This window comes from Physella acuta, unplaced genomic scaffold, assembly GCF_028476545.2.
Source record: "Physella acuta isolate Inbredline_101_S28 unplaced genomic scaffold, ASM2847654v3 ptg000730l, whole genome shotgun sequence".
NCBI classification, from domain to species: Eukaryota; Metazoa; Mollusca; class Gastropoda; family Physidae; genus Physella; species Physella acuta.
This window is the reverse complement of record NW_026732248.1, coordinates 51,374-73,132: the sequence shown is the minus strand read 5'-3', so window position 1 is coordinate 73,132 and position 21,759 is coordinate 51,374. Positions and strand designations below refer to the sequence as shown.

The 21,759-nt window shown below is 33.4% G+C and overlaps 2 protein-coding genes across 5 annotated transcripts; one reads left to right on the top strand and one right to left on the bottom strand.

Moving 5' to 3' along the window:
* On the bottom strand, nucleotides 1-15,604 carry LOC131950048 (cyclin-G1). Of its 3 annotated transcripts, XR_009388275.1 has the most exons (9): nucleotides 15,434-15,604; nucleotides 14,155-14,302; nucleotides 13,862-13,948; nucleotides 10,829-10,972; nucleotides 5,768-5,842; nucleotides 4,937-5,173; nucleotides 4,273-4,362; nucleotides 2,248-3,180; nucleotides 1-2,182 (listed from the first exon to the last, which is right to left on the bottom strand). XR_009388275.1 is itself a non-coding variant. In XM_059312077.1 (8 exons), the coding sequence occupies exons 2-8, from the start codon at nucleotides 14,179-14,181 to the stop codon at nucleotides 3,007-3,009; spliced, it is 834 nt and encodes a 277-aa protein (XP_059168060.1). In that variant the 5' UTR covers nucleotides 14,182-14,302; nucleotides 15,434-15,604; the 3' UTR covers nucleotides 1-3,006. The 3 variants fall into 3 exon arrangements, 2 of the variants coding, with proteins under 2 accessions (XP_059168060.1, XP_059168062.1); XM_059312077.1 differs by having other exon boundaries at nucleotides 1-3,180; XM_059312079.1 differs by lacking the exons at nucleotides 1-2,182; nucleotides 2,248-3,180; nucleotides 4,273-4,362 and adding an exon at nucleotides 4,487-4,528.
* LOC131950047 (cyclin-I) lies at nucleotides 12,146-21,193 on the top strand. 2 transcript variants are annotated; one of them, XM_059312076.1, is made up of 7 exons: nucleotides 12,146-12,248; nucleotides 17,216-17,366; nucleotides 17,540-17,668; nucleotides 17,794-17,868; nucleotides 17,972-18,112; nucleotides 18,218-18,442; nucleotides 18,680-21,193. In XM_059312076.1, exons 2-7 carry the CDS (start codon nucleotides 17,247-17,249, stop codon nucleotides 19,025-19,027), a joined length of 1,038 nt encoding a protein of 345 aa, XP_059168059.1. In that variant the 5' UTR covers nucleotides 12,146-12,248; nucleotides 17,216-17,246; the 3' UTR covers nucleotides 19,028-21,193. The 2 variants fall into 2 exon arrangements, with proteins under 2 accessions (XP_059168059.1, XP_059168058.1); XM_059312075.1 differs by lacking the exon at nucleotides 12,146-12,248 and adding an exon at nucleotides 16,076-16,240.
* Nucleotides 21,194-21,759: the final 566 nt, after the last annotated feature.

Here is a 21,759-nt window from a genome sequence, read left to right as displayed (position 1 = left end):
TTTATGACATTCATTATAAATATTTATTTGTATGTCCAGTTGTTGTACAAATGAAGTGTGATATATATATATATATAAATAATACATATATATAAAATGACAACAAGTGCACACACGCACCAGAAATCAAACATTACCTATTGCATGATTAATTCATTTATCACTTACTCAGATCTTTTAAAAAATTCTTGTATACAATATGCACAACAACAACAGTGATTAATTGTTCATGTAAACCAACAATGTATCATTAATATCATCCACACAGATCTTTGTATCTTGTATACAACAGACATAAAAACTGGTTTATTTTAAGTGACCCCTCGTGCAGATTTACAACTGTTAAAAAAAAAAAAACAAGTTATAATGCTTAAAAACATCTGCTTATAAAATACTAAATAAATAGGCAAGATAGATTTGATGTTAAGCTTCAAATTAAAGGCACGCAACTGAGTATATAAATAACTCAAGCAAGAGTTATGCTTTCTTATATATCTAGACTAAAAAAAGAGGCCTAAAAATTATTTTAGAAAAAAAAAAATACATTTGTAAAAAATATTAGGTTTTTTTTAAATCAACTCACTTGTATTAAACAAATCTGGTGGGTAAAGTTTAATTTCGTAGGCATTAAAAATAATAGGAGCAGTCTCAAGATGCTAAATAACTTATTTTAAAATTTTAATTAACTGTGCTAAAAAAAAATTTTTTTTATACATTTTGAAATTACTTGAGTTTGATTTTAATATTTTAAATATAGACTAAGTAGAAAAAGCTTTGGGACATTTTCTATTAAAAATAAAATAAGTGAGCAGGGATTTAAAAAAAAAAAACAAGAACATACAAGAGCTCTAATCCAATTCAAAACATTCTAGCCACTAATAGAGAATACATCACTTCCTGTTCATTTGTTTATAAATAAATAATTATGATAATGTACACATGGAAATGCTAGACATATTTACAAGCAACCCCTAACAGAGTTATGTGCTACAAGTTGAGATAATTTACTATACACATATCAAACTAGTTGACTGAAGTTTGGGCTATTCTATGTACCAGATAGAATAGTGAGCCATATGTGTACACCGTATGATTAGCTGCAGGAGAATGAATATACACAGATTTATTTACAGTCATTAAATACGGGTTTTTATACAGTATTTGCACTAGTTTACAGTATGTTACATACGTACAGACAAACATTTTTAAAAAAATTGTAGGTATTTTTAAAAATAATTTAAAAAACATTTTCCCACTAAATATTGCAAAAACCTGGCATTTTTATCCTTGATAGAAACACCAAACATACATTATACTATACATAATTTGAAATTAGGAGTAATTGTCACAAATGTAATTATGAATAGTGTTAAACTCTTGAAAATTACTTTACTTAATAAAAGAAGATGTAAAAAAAAATTCTAAATAAATTAAAATTTGATATTTTTGTTTTATTTAAATTCTAAAAACCACCTAATTTCAGTATGTAATATATTAATATCATTGTTTCCCTTTGCCCAATTGTATCACATAGTTATAAACATTTCACACAGAAACATTTTTAAATATTGTAATACTTTAGAGAAATTAATTGCTCAAATATTATGCATTATGTCTGATTACATTTGCAAAAAGCCTTTCCATCCATTCAGTCAGGGAGAGATCATTTTAAGTAAAGTTAGCACACAAAAAGATACATTACAGTACAAATCTTGCCCAATTAGATTATACGGTACAGGACTGCATAAGATACAATATGTAATAAGACATATTAAGATTTAAAACATTAAAATATCAAAAATACTATGGACAAGTAGGGGAGTATATTTTTCAAAATGGCAAGGTAGAACATGTGTGTGATAAACCACTAATACGTAAGTAAACGAGGGGGGAATGTATATCATCACACAACAGCTTTCTCTCATCAATCTTTGTGTTCACACTGTTTAACACAGCATTAGATCTCACACCTATAGCAGATTCTCCTCAATCTTTGTATTCAAAGTGTACAACACATAATCAAAGCTCACCATACCTTTTGCAGATTCTCGTCAAACTTTGTATTCAAACTGTACAACACATAATCAGACCTCACCATAACTTTTGCAGATTCTCGTCAAACTGTATTCAAACTGTACAACACAGCATCAGATCTCACAACTATAGCAGATTCTCCTCAATCCTTGTATTCAAAGTGTAAAACACATAATCAGAGCTCACCATACCTATTGCAGATTCTCGTCAAACTTCGTATTCAAACTGTACAACACATAATCAAAGCTCACCATACCTATTGCACTCTCCTCATACCATGTACCCAAACAGCACAACACACAATCAGACCTCACCATACCTATTGCATATTCTCATTATATCAGTACAAATTAGGAAACTATACACCCACAGTTGAATTTTACCAAACTGCATAGTCAAATTGTATAACAAGACAACAAACATCTGATAGTATCATACACATTTCATTTGTTCAACAATACAGAATCATCTTTTCCCACAACCCTAACGTACATACAAATTCTCATCTTGTTCTTATTGTTATGCATCACACAAGCATAAACTAAATTAGTATTAGTGAACTAATTAATGAGTTGATAAATTAACCACACCCACACAATCAGTCAATTAAAATAGGAAAACTACTTTTAAAATTTGCTGAAAGCAGTAACTGTGTTCTGTAATGTTATTGGAAGAAACACAAAGTAGCATATCTGATATTAGGAAGATTGCAAATAACAGCAACAGATATTTCTTTACAAATTTTCTTCTAGATTCAAGTCCTTTCTTGGTTATAGTAATAAAAAAACAACTTTGATATTTAAAATCCTTGTTTTAGTAAAAAAAAAATAATTAAAAGTGTAAAATTTAAAAAGCATAAACATAAATAATTTAAAGCCTGTATTTTAAAAAAATGATTAAATGAGTTTTTTAAAAAAGCTTAAATTTTAAAAACATGAAATCAAAACTTAATGTGAGCTTCATGCTAAATATTTAAGCTGAAGGCTCTTCCACGATGGTTGGCAAACAGGTAATGCCCATCTCACTTGGTTTGTCAAATCTTCTGATGGGCAGTTTGTGTTGGAATCTTGTTGGGGATAGAGACAGCAGAGTGGAGGCATACACGGACAAGTTTTCTTGGCACTCTGTCAGCTCAGTTTCTTGAATCTGGAATTTCAAATTATTTTCTTTTATAAACAGCTGAGTTGAATGGTGGTTAGACAGTTGTAACATTTTATATTACTAGCTGTGTTTATGATATTGTTGGGCACTACTTAAACCTCCAAGAGGATAACACATACAGCCTTTTTGTCTACAGACAAGACTGAAATTTAAACAACTTTTTTTTTTTAATTTTAACATTTACACTTAATACTATTTATTATTTTAACAACAGAATTTTAGAAATAAAAATCATTTAGTACACAAGCATCTAATTAAAATAAACCGGGAGTGATCTCCCCTAAACTTTCTCGAATATTCTAATATAACACTACGTGGGATGTCAACTCGGAATATAGACATGATTTTTGTTTACTTAAACTTTTAAAAATAGAATAAAATCTAGTAGAAAAAAAATTGCGCACCAAGCGAGCACCAAAACCAAATGTGCGTAATAGTGTGCAATATTATTAGTACTTTATAAATTTTCATGCGTTTTTTGAGAAATCGGAAATAGTGTAAATTAGTATTTCCGGTCAACGGAAATTACTCAAAATTTGATAGAAGGTAGAGAATTAGATCTTTTACTTACATGTGAAATTTCATTTATCTATCTGAATTAGTACTCAAGTTATAGGCTTTTGAAAAATTCAAAGTAGAAAAAGTACCACTTCCGGTTATCGGAAATCGCTCAAAAGTTGATACGGATCTACGATTTTGATATAATACTTATATATGAAATTTCATCAACCTAGCTGTAACAGTACTCAAGTTATCGTGTTTACACACAGACACACACACACAGACATACGGACAAGATTGCAAAATTATGTTTTTCCGTATCAGTGAGGTGTAAAACGTCGATATTTGTAAAAATCTCGATTTTTTTTTTTTGCACGATTACAATACTTTCTCTATACTACGTATATACGGGAAAGTAAAAAAAATGTATTATCAATTTGAAGCAACTCTAACTACAACACCAAACTATCCTATATAGTTGGGTTACTCCCCTTTGAAGATTTGTTGTTTCCAACAAACTTCCCTATAAAGTAACACACAAAAACTATAAAAAGAGAGGAACAAGTTCCAACTTACATTGCAGTGTACAATCACTTGCTGCTCAGCTGGGTTGTTGCGTGTATCACTGTTCACATGATGAATCAATGACAGGGCCAACACTGCAGGCTAAATCATTAAAAGATAAGTTAATTACTAATTAAATTGGTACTGTTCACTTAATGAATCAATGACGGGGCCAGCACTGCAGGCTGAATCATTAAAAGATAAGTTAATTACTAATTTAATTGGTACTGTTCACTTAATGAATCAATGACGGGGCCAGCACTGCAGGCTGAATCATTAAAAGATAAGTTAATTACTAATTTAATTGGTACTGTTCACTTAATGAATCAATGACGGGGCCAGCATTTTTTTTTAAATTAATTACTAATTTAAACTGGAATAGTTCATACAAAAAAAAAACAATTAACCATAGGCTGTCATTTTTTTTTTAAATTACTAAAATAATTGGAACTCTTAGTGAGTTATTTTAACATTAACCCTACTTTAACTGCCCTGTGATCCAATAAATCTGTTATTTTTTTTAAAAACATTTATTGTTCACTAAGAAACAACATAGCTATTCCATCACACTTTAACCTGAACACTCACAGTGCATGTCCAGCCATAGTTACAGGGTACCATTAGCAAAAGCACCAATGTTAGTGAGTAATTTAAAAAGTAACCTAACAAGCATTACCTCCAGCAGGACTGTGGATTTTTTAGACAAAGACTTCTGGGCCAGTGCGGTGACCTTTTCACAGTTGAGTACGTTGTGGTTGACCCCATACACATCAGCGAAGAGCTGCAGGAAGTCAACATAGGACACCGTGGACACGCTCCAGTTGAGTTTGCCCAGGATTTGAAGCTCCATGCGACACAGGTCATTGGCCGTCCACTCATGCTGGAAGCTGAGTTGTCTGGCGTCTGGGCAGCTCTGGAACAAACGGAACACAGGGGTGAGGGAGTGGCTGTAAACACAATGTGGACGTTCATACATTGTGAACAGTAAGGTGGTGGACTTAAACATAATATGAAGAGAGTCGAGGTGGATGTAAACACAGGATAAATATAATCCCATATACATATGGAATTAGCTAACATAACACGAGGGGAATGTGGCCATAGATACAATGTAGATGTAAGCACATTGTGAACAGTAAAGAGATTGACTATGTGAATATGTGGCCATAAACGCAAGGTAAATACATTCCATAAATACATTGGGGACTGTAACAAAAGGGAATATGTGGCCACAAAAACAAGGTTAATGTGTTGCCATAATTAATACATATGGAACTGGTGGGGCTGTAAACAAAAGGGGATGCATGGCCAGCAAGGGGAATACGTGGCCATAAACACACACAAACAGGAGGAATAAGAAGCATGAACACTTGGGCAAATAAGAGTGCAACATTCAGACGAGTTTTCTGAACATTTAAAATGTCCAGGCAAACTTTACTAAATAAAGCTAAGTCAAACATCACTAAATAAAATGCTTAAACTAACATCACTACATAAACCAACCTACCTCCTCAGGCTCCAACATTTTGGCAGCAATAAAAAAGCAGGCAACAGACACAACAGTTATATGCCTCTCTGTTACCTGTAAAAATAAAAGAAAAATCACTTTACAATTCACATTACACAGCTGTTCGACATTTATAGACAACCAAGACTATAGGCCAAGATTCTATGTGTGTGTATGTATACATATGTATCACACAACAATATATTCAATTTTTATCCAGTTTACTATAAATCACGTTTTCACCAACACTGCCCCCATCTCCCACTGTACAATATAACATGGTTTTAAAATATTAAACTACATTTTTTTTTAAAATTCCTATTTTCCTGTGATAAAAATCCCTTTATTTATGTCATACTGTAATACCAAGGGAGAAGAATGTGAAAAGAAAATGCTGTTGTATAACATTTACCCCCCCCCCCCCCCCAAACCCCACGCAACACAATGTAACAACTATGGACGACCCACTACCCTGTTTACGTTTAATATTAAGTACCCGATCCAATATGGCCTAATTTAAACCGGGGGGGGGGGGTGTATTGTACTATTTTGGTTGCTGGGGTGATTCACAAATTAGAGTATCCTATCTATAAACTACTATTTTGGTTGCCGGGGTAATTCACAAAGTAGAGTATTGTTGTCTATAAACAGTACTATTTTGGTTGCCGGGGTGATTCGCAAATGAAGCCATGTCCACGGCAACCCACCTTCCGCCAACATTGTTAGGTACCAATGGGGGAGGGGCTTTGTTTACACTTCACCTATGTTGACAAGGGGCGTGTTGACGTGGGCTGGCGTGGAATGTTGGTCTGTTACGCATGGACGCAATCGGTCAACTATTTAAGTTCGACAGTGACGTCAGCGCGTTGGTGAATTTTTCAACCCGTGTGTGCGTGCGTGTGTATGTGTGTGTGTGTAGCTGGTGTAATCGATAGTCGGTTGTTAGGGGGCAGATGTATGGCGAAAACAGATAGACATACATAATATATAGTCTAGTCGGCATTGTACGTATTAAGTGTACGTATGTGTGCGAGTACGTGCGTATGTAAGCGTAGCTTATGTGAATTAAAGTGTGTATGTGATGTGTGTCCATAAGTCTATAATTATAATAGGCCGTGAATATGTATCCGTGTTTTCAAGTCCATGGTGTGTGTCTAAATGTTTATGTGTAGGACTATGTGTCCGTGTGGGTAGTGTCCAGGTTTGACTAGGGTATACGGACAGGTCAGGGTGATTTTTATATTTAATCAATTAATAAAAATCAATACAATGGATAGTATCTATTGTTTCAATGGGCCAACTTTTTATCGAAGAGATAAAATTTAAATGTTCTAATCAAAAACACTATTGCTACATTACACCTATGTAAGATAATTTTATTTTCTTGAAAAAATGAACCCGACGTTTTTATTTTTAAAATATGACGCCGTTATCAATCCGCTTATGTCAGCATGTAAGTAAATCGTGTAACTATATTTAGAAATGACGAGAATCGTGTCAGCGATAGAAATAATGAAGCGATCGCCTGCGCTTGTCATTTTCTTTCAATGACACATTTACCACAGCAATTAACTTCTTAATAGGCCGATGACAAACCTATACAAGTACTAATGAGAGGAACGACGAAACTATGGTAACCCATTACATCACATATTTGCTTTCTAATTTATTTTGACCTACTAACGTCCTCATACGAGGCGTAAACTTGGGATAAAAATAACTTTAAAAAAACTTGTTTCACGTCTCTTTAGCCGAAGAGTGCTTCCATACAAATACAGAAATAGTACGTGCCAAATGACACGGTTGGGGACACACTGTTGTGTCCTAATTGTAAGTTAGGTACGGCGGACCACAACAGCCTCGTATGGTCTCGTGAGGGGTGAGCTAGCTGTGTAGGTGGACACGGGAGCGGGCAGACGAGTTTACTGAGTACTGTCGAGTGATCACGGGTTCAAATCACGGGGGCGAGTTAAAAAAAAGATAAATAGAAAACCACATCACGTTTTAAGATATAATATTATTTATACAAGCTTTTTTTTTTACTTTGTATCTCTATTTCGACCCGTTTCTGATTGTGCGATTTCTTACTAATCTTTTACAGATCAATTTATCTTGGATAACATCGATAACTTTTATCTAATAAGATATTAAAATCGTGATTTAAATTAACTGAAAAATTTAGAGGCGTAGCTAGGGGAGGGCGGTTGGGGCGCCAAAACGGAGTGAAAAAAAAATAAAGCTCATTTTGAACTGCATTACGAAATTACACACATAGTTAAGAAAACTAACTGCTTCTTGAGTTTACGAACTTATTTAACTGTTTTCTACACCAACAAATTGTGAGGGGGCGCTTTTTAAAAAAACATGAAAATTTATATAAAGGTGGGGGGAGGTTGCCGCAAAATAGTTCGCCAGGGGCGCAAGAAGAGATCGCTCAGTAAAGATTACTACATGCATCGTTTTCAAGTTTAAATAAGCGTTTTCATTGCACGCTACACAAAAATAATTCAATAATAAGCGAAATGCGACAAGCATGTAATTCAAATCGCACAATATCAGCGCATGGTTGTTTATTCGCATTGCTGGAATCATTCAACTCTTAGTTGAAGGAATAGCTGTCGTTATTTGTTAAATGATTCCTAAGAATACAGGAGAGTGGCTAACGAAGGACAAAGGGGAATACGAACGTGATAGATAAATCGTCACGTAGCTTTTAAAAAAAATATTTTCCGTTAGAGGCGTATGCAATTTTTAAATTTACGGTTTATCATGGCTTGCTGAGCTTTGGGAAAGTACCACAATCTCAGGGTTTTTTCTTCTCGCTACACCGGGCAAGTATAACAACTTCGGGATTTTTTTTCTTCCTCTCGCAACTCGGCAGTGAGGCAAATGCTTCACTGCTGATCAGCGAATGACGTCAATTGCTGTGGCTGAACCAAGCAAACCCTAAGAGCGGACTGGCTGACAGTGTCATGTGACACACCACACACTTCAACGTCCAGTGACTTGGTCCCGCAAGGATGGGTCATTCATAGGATTTACTTAAAAAGCTTTTAACTAACTTTTCTTGGTCACAGCTAAAGTTCAGCATGCAATGCGCACTTTCACAACTCCCTTATCTCCCCACACCTCCCCTACCCCCAAAGTCAGACCTACTCTTCTTTGCCTGTATTCATAAGAAGAGAACTGAAAGACAAAACTAATCGAGCAGCTTGTTGAGCTAAAACCAAACTTTTAAATTTAACTCATACGCAAATCTGCTTCGGCCGTGACCCCACTCATGAACTCTGCTACAAGTAAACAAAATACGTAATATCGTGCTCGGGGAAAAAATGTGGCTTTAAAACTGTCCAATGAAATCAAACAGCGGAGTAAACACAACTCGTAAAAGGACAACACAATCTTTGACCGAGTTCTTTAAACAAGGCGAACAAGGTTGCCATATTGGCAAAAGCTCGGACTTCAATATTTTGTGAAATATGGTATACATCATAAATATTTCTCATTTGCTCCCAATAAAATGATTGTATTAAAAATTGAAACAGTAGGAAAATCAGAGGTTTTAAAACTAACCAATCCATGATTTTAAAATGTTAGTAGTTGTTACTGAAAAAATATTGTAAACAACATATGGACGAAAATACAAGCTTAGAAGTAGATGAAGACAAAGTCATAAAATGCACATACAGCTAATGATTTCTATAAGCGTGTACCTAGCGTATAGGACACCAGATGATCTAGTCACGTGTGAGGATGGGGGGGGGGGGAATGCTATGATTATTGTTTAGCACAACCTGTTACTTATACTAGATCTAGTCATCACACACACACATGCTAGAACAGTTTGCAGAATGTCGAGGTTGTGTTTTAAAACCAGTCTGATAAATAGGGAGCAAGACTATTGTCACAATATGTTAGGGGAACTGTCAGTCTGTTAATTAGGGGAACTGTCAGTCTGTTATTCCGGGGAACTTACAGCATCGGTTATTTGGGGAACTGTTACATTCTATTAAGCACTGTTGATTGAAAAGCTTCTGTTTATTGGTGATGTTGTAGGCTTAGTTGGGGTATTGTTAGACTCTGTTTAAGTAAGGGTGGTGTACATTTCATAGTGATGGGGTACTGTTGGAATCTTGTTTAGTAAAAGTAACTGCTCACTTCATACTGGTATTTGAGAGCCTGATCTGCACTTTAAGAGCCTGAACCGCACTTTAAGAGCCATATCAAATATGGTATATATTCAATAGTGTTACTAAATGCAGCTTAGTAGTAGTACTTATACTTAGAGCCATTATAAAAACACACATTTATTGTTAAGCTAGATCTCAAACAAACACAAATTCAGTTGGATACAAACAGATGTTGAATCATAGCTCTACCCCCCCCCCCCCCCCCCCCCATTATAAAATTAAAATTACCCCTATTGTAAGTAGTCGGCATCTAATGGGGAAACCAATGAAGAATTAGATCCTGTGCTCTGTTTTAATCACATTTATATCTAGTTACATCAGGCTGACTCAGCCCAGCTAACTATAAATAACCTAGAGGATATTCCCCATCTTTGCAACATGTCATTTCAATTGTTTTTTTTAAGCATTAGAAATGGTTAACCAAAGATTAGAATTGGTGTGTATACAATTTTTTTTACAATGAAACACTTAAACAGAATAGTGAACTAGTTTCAGAGACATGTAGACAAAAACAAAAATTACTGATCTAGTTTCAGATATATTTAATATAAACACACCAAAATACTGAACTAGTATCAGATATATTTAATTTAAATACCCAAAATTAGTGAACTTGTTTCAGATGTATTTGAACTCCCAAAAGTAGTGAAATTCAGAGATATTTAATCAAAAAATAAAGTATCAGTGAACTAGTTTCAGATGTATTTGAACTCCCAAAAGCAGTAAAATTCAGAGATATTTAAACCAAAATAAAAGTATAAGTATTAGTGAACTAGTTTTCAGATGTACTTGAACTCCCAAAAGTAGTGAAATTCAGAGATATTTAATAAAAAAAAAATATTAATGAACTGGTTTCAGAAGTTGTAGTTACCTTGACCTTCCACAAGAAAACATCCAGGATGTTTATGGCTGCTGCAAAAGTTTGGGGACTGGTGTGGAACTGCAGGTGGGGTACCTTGATGCAGTGGTAGCAAGCTGTTCTGGTGTCCATGTACTTGATGAACTCATCTTTGTTCTACAAGGAGCAAAAACAAAGTTGGTTATGCTACAGGCTAATAAACACATCTTTGTTCTACAAGGGGCAAAAACAAAGTTGGTTATGGTACAGACTGATAGACCAACACATCTTTGTTCTACAAGGGGCAAAAACAAAGTTGGTTATGGAATAGACTGATAGACCAACACATCTTTGTTCTAATTGGATACTAAGACCAGCTTCAGTTTGTTCTAAAGGGGAAAAAATATGGTATTACTAGACAAATTAATGAATTAATGTTTGTCCTAATTGGGTACTTAGACCAAGTATAACTACAAAAGGCAAACAAAGTTGGTATTGGTAGACAAATTGATGAATTCATATTTAATCTAATTTGGGAGAAATACACCAACTCTTCTTTGTTCTACAAGAATTTTGGTAATGGTGGACAAATAGTCAAGCATATCTTTATTCACCCTAGAAAAACAATGTTAATTTTTAGGTAAAGAGATGAAATATATGAGTGATCATATGCCTGCATTATCCTTCTGTTTACAAGACATAATCTGTGTTAATTGGAACCCCCCCCCCCCCCCCCATAAGCTGTAGATTGTAAGGCAACTACCAGTGGCATGCATTAAATATTCTTTCATTTTTTTAACTAAAAAGTTTTGAAATTTGAAGCTAATGAATATAGAATGCAATAATTATTTGGTGCTAATGACATACAGATCTACCAGTGTCCGATAATGCCACAACAATGGAATCTTCTTCAAAATGGGTGTTTGATTACTGGTAGAGTTAACTAAATGATAATACAAATAGGGCCTATGACTTGCAAACTTCTATCTGGGATTGTCCTAACCCAAGTCACTAAACTATAATTACAAAACTTAATTTAATATTACAGTACTAGATCTAGATTTCTAGATCTGTTAACAACCTAACACACCTATTTTATGTAGAGAGTATTGTCGGACATCGGTATTGTTACCAATACATAAAGCAGGAAGCCCAGTACCCAAGGGTCATGGCCGATGAAGAAAATGTGTAGGCCTATTCGTAATTTTTTTTTTTTAAATCCAAGATCAAAGGTCAGCGAATATCTAAACACTGTCAAAATACTTTATCTTAGATATGTGTACAACAATAACAGCCGATAATACGCAATCTTCACGCTGTCCTAACTTTTTTTTTAATTTCTTTTTATATTTAAGAAGACGGGTAACGATTGTTACCAGTAGCCTTTTAACAAGACATGGTCAAGGCAATTCGATTTTTCCAAACATTGACAAACGAATAGCGTTTTGAGAAGGTAAGAGTAATAGTTTGTTGTTTTTTTTTAATATATATAAATTTGGAAGAACTCTGTCGATTTGCATGCATTGCCTCTAAACTAAAATATTGATTTTATTGTTTGATAATTTCTCCGACTAGGGTAGCGTGCCCTTGTCTGTAAGTAGGTCACGTATGGGGGTCACTTTGCGGATTTTAACAACCAGTTGGTTTAAACCGGATCGTCGATGCTCGTGCTACCTTTAGTATTGCTAAATATTTTGTCGAAATGGCTTCATTTACACTACTTTCTAATAAAACAGTCGTCAGTTGTAAGAAGTTGGACACGAGACGGCGAGGGAAGAGGGGGATTTAACTACTACACTATCGCAAACCTATGTGACACTCAAAACAATAGCCGTGAGGTCAGAGTGCACAAAAGTATGTTCACGTGATACGTTGCGTCTGCTTTACAATTCGTTTAAAATTCAGGTCGAGTAGGCCTAATTTCCTGTACGACTTCTATAGCTTGTTAGCAGTGTTGGCTATACAATACAATGATTCTTCTATTCATTACGCTCAATCAGTTTTGAAAAGAGTGCGGGTAGAGGTAGAAGAAACAAGTAATGTTGAATAAAAGAAAATGGTTTAGAAATTTCGCCCATGAATAATGGTCACTCATGAATCACTTCCTTGAGTCGAGTGACGTCAGTTATCAACGAAGTCAGTTAAAAACTTAGCGTAAACTTAAGATAAACAACGTTAAAATTTTAAAATTCCCGTTTATATGGAAATTTTGTTAGTTTTGGCGTGTATAACTGAATAAGTATAAGTGTGTTAGGGAAAAACACTACATTGAAATAGCATTCGATTTTTTAGAGAATTTTTTTAAAAATGTCATTCAACAAAGTTCAGATGTAAATATCTAGACTACATCCTCTAGATCGTTAAGAAGAGTTGATGGAAATTTGAGGCAACGTCGTTTGCGAAAGGAAATGAAAGTGACAAAAATAGGGGGGAAAACACAGAAAGAGCTATCTTTTTAGTCCACACGTATTACTGACTACTAAAGCAGACGAGTTTTTGTCTGGCGTGTGTTAAATTCAATACCTGCAGCCTATTCAAATTCACTTCCGGAGTGGAAGGGGGGGGGGGGGGGGTGGCGGATTCTGGTGGCGATTTAAAAATAAACCCCTTACTCATTACTGACGATAGCAAGAAATGGGAAATCCCATGAAACAACTAAAAGAAACACACGGATAAGATGCAGCCTACTGTCCTATACAAGAAATGGGAAACGTTAAAACCCACTTCACTGTTAGCTCTCTGGATATTATTTTAATAATTTTATGAAACAACTTTAGGCCTACAACACAAGGCAATTTATTTTTTGACTCATTTTGTAAGAAACATCCATTAAAAAAAATTACAGTCTATTCCATACTACTACACAAGGAAGGATTAAATATCCAAGTATGCAATGTTCATACTATTGTCAACACACACATTCAGTTCATAATGAACCATTTTAAAGCAACACTGAGCAATGCAATGGTCCATCCTTGACTAACACAATTTAGGATCCGATGAAAGGTATAAAAAACTGAAAAATATATTTTAGGAGATTCAACTTATAGATTTAAAAAAACTCACCAGCTCTTTTAAGTTCAACTTATTGAGAAAGAGTCGTTGCCTTTGCAAAAAACACTGCATTTTATGTGTGACCGACTGTGTCAAAGTCTGAAATTAAAAACAAAAATGCAACTGAATTTTTATTGAATTTAAATTAACAGCACAGTAATGCAATGTAAAAATTAGGTTTTATTATTATTTGGCTAGAGATTTATTAATGTAATTAACAGTTTTGTTTTTAATTAAATGTTTTCCTAAAGGATATCTAATTTTAGAGTTTAAAAAATCAATCTAACAATGAACCAAGAAATTACCATCTTATCTGTAGGTAAAAAGCACATCTTGTATACACCAGTTCAGACCAAAGCAGATATCCTAACAAATAGTTCTGGGAGTTTCACTGTAGCATCATTACAACTTGTCCATCTTCCAACTTTCAAATAAGTTCAACTGCACATTAAACTAATCAGAAAAAAAAACACATTTGTTTTACCAGTTAGCAGAATATTTAAGTATATGGAAAATCTAAAATCTACAACTAAATCCAATTTTGAGGTTATTTGTTGTTATAACAAAACAAAAAATTGACATTTGTTCTACCACCTGAATCAAGTGTTAATGAAAGGTTTGTAGTTCTATTAAGATTTGGATTGATGATCGTGACATATTTTGGATGTATGGATTATGCCCTTTACTTCTGAAGATATTTTTGCATTATAAGTAAAAATAATTATAAAGCATTGTAGTTAATATCAGTTTTGCCTTATGCTGGTACCCAACAAAGCTTAAGCAATACAATACTCATTCATTAGGGCTTAGGGCCCACTGTATGCTGAATTTTTTTTTTTCATGTTTAGGATAGTATCCTTCTAGAGAACAAGTACATTGAGGTCAGAGTTTCTTTCTGCTAGTAGTTGAAAGGGTTGATTCAAAATAACATCCTATTAATTATTTTAGCTAGGTATATAAGATCTAGATCTAGTAGGCCTATAGATCTATATGCATTTTATGATAAAAAAAATATAATTAGGAGGCTATATTAACCAGAGCCTACAATAGATTATAGATTCTCTATACAACTCTATAGACTATACTATAGTCACTATAGTATATGCCTATAGCTATACTATAGCCTATTATAGGAATAGACCTCTAAATTATTAATAATTTATAATAATTATAAGACTGTCACTATAATTATAGATCTATATATACTAGGCCTATATACTATATAAATACATAGAATCTAGATCTAGATCTAGTAAGTAGGCCTAACTAAGTTTTTTAAACATTCCAGCTATGCTAAAGAAAGTCGTTTTTAAAAGCTGATTAATCTACTAGTAGATCTAGAGTCTAGATCTAATAGTACTAGATCTAGAATATCTAGATCTACTAGATCTATATAGATCTAGTAGATCTGTTATATACAAATTGGGTCACAGCAAATCCGCACTATTTTGTAAACAAACATGAAATAGGAAGTAAGCAACAAAGTAGTCTAGATCTCTAGACTTGCAAGCTGATCTAGATTAGATATCTCTAGTAAAATGCAATTGTTAATTTAATAATACGTCACTAAGCTCCAACACTTACTGATCTTTATTAAATGGAGTTCTTGATATAGTTCAGCATAGTCAACACCAATAAAATTCAGTAAAGAATCAAAGAATATGAATAAAGAAAGGGTAACTAGCTGGCGCAAAAGCTAGCAACGCCCAAGTTTTCAAAACAGATTTGGTATTTGTTGTTGTTTAAAATCAGCTGTAGCACTGAGCTGGCTTTCAGCCAATCGGAGATCAGGTCCATAACTAGGTTGTATCGGGTTAGGTTCAAACAGAGGGGTGTCTGCCTTGAGAATAAGGTATAAATAAACTTTATAGCACTATAAACTATAAATAACATTTTACGAGGATGAAAATATTGCAAATTGTGTAATACTCTTGAACGATTGATGAAATGAAATCTTTTGCTAAAACCCGATAATCAAGAATTGGTTCTGTTCACACCAATTTTGATTTGATATGTTCATTTTTTTTAAAGAAAATAGTGCGTTTAAACTACATATATTATATGTACATTAGTTTATTAATGCAACAAAAATTCTAACCTGCTAATCAACGTAGTTGCCTATATTTTAAATAATCAAAAATTAGCTTTATAGTTTGCAATTAGATAAAAAAGTGTAATCTTAAGCTCATTATAAATTCGGCGCTATAATACTGTTTCTATTTTGCACTGGCAGCAAAAGTAGTCCTTACATCAGATTATAGTCTCCTTTCTTATTGATAGGACGTATTTTCGAAAGAAAAATGGAGGTTTCAAGGCAGTAATTTTAGTTTAGAAATTTTAATGGACCTAAGGGTGTCCAGAGTTGCACAACTCTCCCAGGTTCGTTATCAGGTGAGTTGGGTAAATTTAGTTTGTTGAAACGTAACGCTTTCTGATCTCGATCTAGACTTTCTTTCTAGAGTTGATCATTTTGGACATTTTTGGTGGAGGTAACCCTGCCCTGCCCACTTCTGAAGTTTACTTTTGATATCCCCTCTTTCTAGCTTGTGTACTAATTTCATAGAGATGAAAGCTATTCTAGTATTAATTTTTTCAAAGGCTTTAATTATAGATTTATTAGGGCCTAGATCTATATATTTTAGTAATTACTAGATCTAGATTCTAAATTAGATTCTAGCATTCTGACTCTTAACGATTGATCTAGAAGTAATGTCGTCAGAATGACCCAGTTTTGGAAAACGGAAAAGTTAAACCTCATATTTATTATTTTTATTTAGACTAGACGAGATATCTAGAAATCTATATCTACTCTAGAATCTAGTTTATATATAAACTTAGCAATCTAGAATTCTAGTAGATTCTAGAGTCTAGACTCATTCTAGAATTTAGAAGATTAGATTATTAGAACAAAAAATAAGTAAACTCTAGGCCTACTCCGATCTAGATCTAGATAGTAGATAGATCTATATTATATTATTAATTCTAGATTCTCTATATCTTTAATCTTAGAATCTATTATCTAGATCTAGAAAAAATAGAATATATAGATTCTACTACTAGATATGATATAGATCTAGAGTATGAGATAATTATAGAGTCTAGATTATAAATCTAGATCTAATCTAGATCTAGAAGATATAATATATCTAGGTCTAGTAATGGATAAAGTTAAAGTTCTTGCAGCTATTCTATGAGTATGATGTCATTTATGGACCACCTCTAGCCTTTTTATACTATAGATAGGCCTGTTAGTTTGCTCTAGTAGACTTACTTTCACAGTACTCTACAATTTATATCTCACGTTTCTTACAGGCCCACTAATTTGTTTCCTAACAATACATAAAGTAAATCTACTTATTTTCAAAGGTATCTTGGTGCATCAGTGGGGTGTTGAGGGATGGATCCTCGTCTTATCAGTGAGTTGGATGCTAGGCGGGTGATGCAGACCCTTTTTGCCGACCTTCAGAAAGAATCCAGGCTATGGAAACCCATCTACATACAAACTGATTGTGATGAGGTAAGTTTTAAAAATTCCTTAATGTTTTTTTAAGTAAAAAGTAGACTTGCTCACTTATTTTGAAAATTCAAAGCCTAGAAATAAACCATAATATATTTTTAAGTATAGACCTGTTTTTTATAAGGTTTTCAGCTACAATGGTTTAAACGTTTATATTTGTGCTTATGATTTAGGGTATCACTGAAAAGATGAGAGATGAGGCTGCTGTGTGGATTACCCGTCTAACAGCCGATTTCAGTTTTTTTCCTGAAACCTGTGGTTTGGCTATTCTTCTGATGGACAGAGTACTTGACCTTGCCAAGGTATACTACTGTCCATTTGTTCAAATTAAATAATTATTATCTAAGAAATCTTCAAATTTTGTTACATTTAAGGTAATTATTGGCTTCTTGATAATTGTCTTTAAAATTTATATATATTTTTTTAGGTGCGAGCAAAGTATTTGCAATGTTTAGCTTTCACCTGCCTTTATATAGCAGCCAAAACACTTATGGAAGACGAAGTAAGATTTAGCATTTTTACATAATGGTTATATGTTAGTTCTGCTTCACTTTCTTCTCTTTAATAAAAGACTAGTCTTTAAATAATTTTGAATGAATTTATAGGATATTCCCTCAACTCCGGAACTTGTGAGGAAAAGCGGATGTGGATGCTCTTTTGCAGAAATAGCCAGAATGGAAATGGTTATCCTCGATAAGCTCCATTGGGATATAAAACTTCCATCTGCAGTCGACTTTCTTCACACGGTAAAACATGCACATTAAACACTTATAATGATCTGACTGACTTGTATAATTAAAATTGTTTTATTCTGTCACCCCATTATTTATGTCAATGTATATTTTCTCTAGCTCCATGTAGTGACCATTACACACTACCCCCACTTGACCAGCTATAAAAGCTTGAGCCCTTCTGAACACCTGGCCATCCTAATGCAAAAGATGATTCGATGCTTGACATGCCACTCAATACAACAATTTTCCCCATCAACTGTTGCAGTAGCACTGATTAGCCTGGAAGTTCAGGGAACCCCTGCTTGGCTGGGAGTTATTCATATGCTTCAGACTAAGACTAATGTACGCCTTTCTTTGATTATTTTTTAACACCTTAATATTAATACTTTAGTCTCACCTATCCATTCAATGCATTTTGATTTATAGAGTAAATATATAATTGTAAGAGGAATAACGTGCCAGATAAACGAACTTGTAAGTTATTTTATGTTAATGTTTTTCGGTGCTTGATGTTGATGATTTAGACCTGCTTCCCTTAATATTCATTTATTCTATTAAATACAATGAATGTATTTACAGGTGCAAACTATGCAGTTGATTGAGGCTCGTGAAGCTATTAAAGAATTGTTTGGCATCCCACCCCTCCAACCCGTCACTAAGGGGAGCAGCTGCACTACTGTTCGACCTCGTCAATTTTCAACATCTGAAGAGCCACTATCTAAGAAGCGCAAGGTTGAGCATGTTTTGTCTGATGGAGTTGATGATGAAAATATTTATGATGGGATAAAAAGATTGTATGGTGATGATTCCAGCATCGGTGCTTATGGATCAGATATGGTGAATCAGAGGGTTTCATGCGGTTTGGAGATGCACCAAGATTATGATGATACCTCCAACCACCTGGGACTGACCCTTCTTGTTAAGTAATGTCCACTTCTTTGTTTACTCAGAGTGAGATTTTAACTATTTATTTTATTTTCATTTGGGTTTTTTAAAAATTGAATCTCATAATTGAAGTGGACTAGATAGAAAATTTTCGAATGTACCCTATAAAAAAATTATTTAGACCGTAGGTATTGTCACCTAACCTCTAATAATAAGAAAAAGAATTTGTTTGCCTGAAATCAAGAGAGAATGATTTCAAATTCCAGTAGAAGTTTTGGTATTCGTTACAAGTGACTGTTCATGTAACTGAGTTATTTACTACTATGTGTAAAACAAATAACTAATTAAAAAAAAAATTTAAAATGCAAACTTTTAAAAAAAAATATATATATAAAAAAGCCAACAAAATGCAATAAGAAAAAAAAGCATTTAATCTTTCTTTTTACTTTGAACATTGTGCCTGTTTATATGTAATAGTATTTGTTCACTGACTAAGAGGTGTATTTGATATATTTAGTAAACTGGAATAGATTTTCACAAGGTTAAGTGACAGTCATTTAACTTTTATATCTGTATAAATATATTTTTAAAACTCTCTCTTTAACAAAAGATAGATCATGAGCTTTGGTTATATATTTTTTAAACTCGAGTTTTCCTTTTAGGCGTGGTGTGAATATCAGACGCCATATAAATACAGTTGTAAAATGCACACACTGGCAGCCATGGATTTTAATACGGTCAGCCCTGGATATTGTATCTGAAATCTTTAAAAAGTAGCAGATTTTTTATTCATATGACCGATAACTTCCTGTGTAGATGAAAAGAAACCTGTGATTTTTTTTTTAAGTTCATAAAATATTCACAAGACCAATACACCCCTTGCAAAGTACTGTTCATTTATTTTTAATCATTCATGCAGCACTTGAACACATGAAGTTAGTATTTATTTTAATTATTTTTTTTCATTATGTCTGATAAGTTTGTAATTTTCAATTCATCAACATACTTAATGTGTACAAGTGCTGAACTATTTTTTTTTCCTCATTGTGTACAAATTATCTTGTGTAAATTAGAATTTTGTTGTTGTTGGAGATGTACTTGGTGTCTTGTGCAATGGTTCTGTTATCAAAACAGAATGCAGTGTTCGGTGTTAAAAATGTTCTTGCCACTTCAGAGAGAAGACAACTTCGACAGGTGACTGATCGCTATTGTAAATTTTATGACCAATAGAGTATGCTAGTGTAGTTATTGAATCTCATGCTATACAAATTTTGTTCACTGGATATTTTTGTGATCACCTTATGTATATAATAAACAGCACACATTAACAAAAATCCCAGTGATCTGTCTCAAGATATATTCATTAAAAAAAAATATTGAATGCTGTTTGGCTTATAATGGATAGTTGCATCGAGCTTTGAACATTCCAGTCCATGTTTAAGTAAGCTTGTGTACAGATCAGTTGGGCAATATATGCAGGACAGATATAATTGCAGAATTTTGTTTGTGAATTATGTATATAGACAAGGACTTTGAAAGAGATTGGTACTGTCTAGAGTGAAAGTCATTCATTGTTAAAGACACCAAGTATTATTTCTAAAAATGCAACAAACTAGAAGATACTGTAATTCTGATTCTCAGGTTAGAACAAATGTACAAATTCTGAGAAATCCAAAAGTTTCTTCTTTTTTGTTGCATTACGTTTTGTTGTCGAGTGTAAACTATTAAGCGGAATCATTCAAGAGGGAGGTCTGACAGCAATACAAGATGATCATATGTACGGTATTATCAGTTCATTGTATCAATCATTTAATCATCCTCTCATGGCTGTGTTTTCTTTTGCCAGTATTTATATATATATACATTTTTTTTTTCTTTAGAAATAACTCAGTTATGTTTAAAATGTTTGTTTTGTATCCCCCATCATGTACAATGTAAGCATCAATCAGATTTACTGTAAATGACTTGTTAATCAAACCTTAGACAGGAGAACAATGTTTGGTTTTAATTTTAAATGTCTCCAACTAGTCCGACTTGGACTTTGGTCAATCTATGCTTGGTATTATGACAACACATGGTTTTTTTTTGTCCATACAAATTATTACAGCAACATTGTAACCCCCATTCAGGTTGCTTAACGATTTTCTTTTTAAATAATTGATGATCAATTTTAAGGATAAAGTTAAAAAATAAATAGATGAATATTGCTGTGTTTCCTTTATTTTTTTATTTAATTACTTGTCAAAACAGTAAATTTAAAGCGCTGATTTTTGAAAGGTACACTATTTGAATATATGGATGACATCCAGGCACACCATATACAAGGACCTTGTAACTTGGGCATTCTGATCTGTTTATGCCTCAAAAAATGTAAATCACGAACTACTCATTCCAAGTTCTGAAGACTAGAATGAATGAACTTTAAAAATAAAACAAAAAAACAGTTTATAGCAACAAGCTTTTCAATGCACGGAAAATAAAATTAAAATAATTTGCTTTATTCATTCATGAGATCTTTTTACACATTTTAGTGACCAAGTATTTTATTAAAGAATGTTTATTTTCAATGCTTGGAAAATCTTGTTACTATAAAGGTTTTTTTATATTTCTTATATTTTCTACTTTTTAGTGATTCCTAATGAATGCAGTCGACAGGACTAAAAATATTTGCCCTAAAACAAATCAGTAGCTTGGGATATCTAAGAATGTTTATCTGCCCCTGAAATCAGCCATGTGATCACAATTTACAGAAAAAGCTGAGGATATTACTACCT

Bases quoted from the DNA above. Each gene is read 5' to 3' on its own strand.
- LOC131950048 (XM_059312077.1), bottom strand. From the start codon at position 14,181: ATGTGCTTTTTACCTACAGATAAGATG. The intron at 5,174-5,767 runs GTAGGTTGGTTT...CGTTTGTTCCAG, and splicing joins AAATGTTGGAGCCTGAGGAG to AGCTGCCCAGACGCCAGACA. The intron at 4,363-4,936 runs GTAATGCTTGTT...TTAATGATTTAG, and splicing joins AATCCACAGTCCTGCTGGAG to CCTGCAGTGTTGGCCCTGTC.
- LOC131950047 (XM_059312076.1), top strand. From the start codon at position 17,247: ATGGATCCTCGTCTTATCAGTGAGTTGGATGCTAGGCGGGTGATGCAG. The intron at 17,669-17,793 runs GTATACTACTGT...ATATTTTTTTAG, and splicing joins GAGTACTTGACCTTGCCAAG to GTGCGAGCAAAGTATTTGCA. The intron at 17,869-17,971 runs GTAAGATTTAGC...ATGAATTTATAG, and splicing joins AAACACTTATGGAAGACGAA to GATATTCCCTCAACTCCGGA.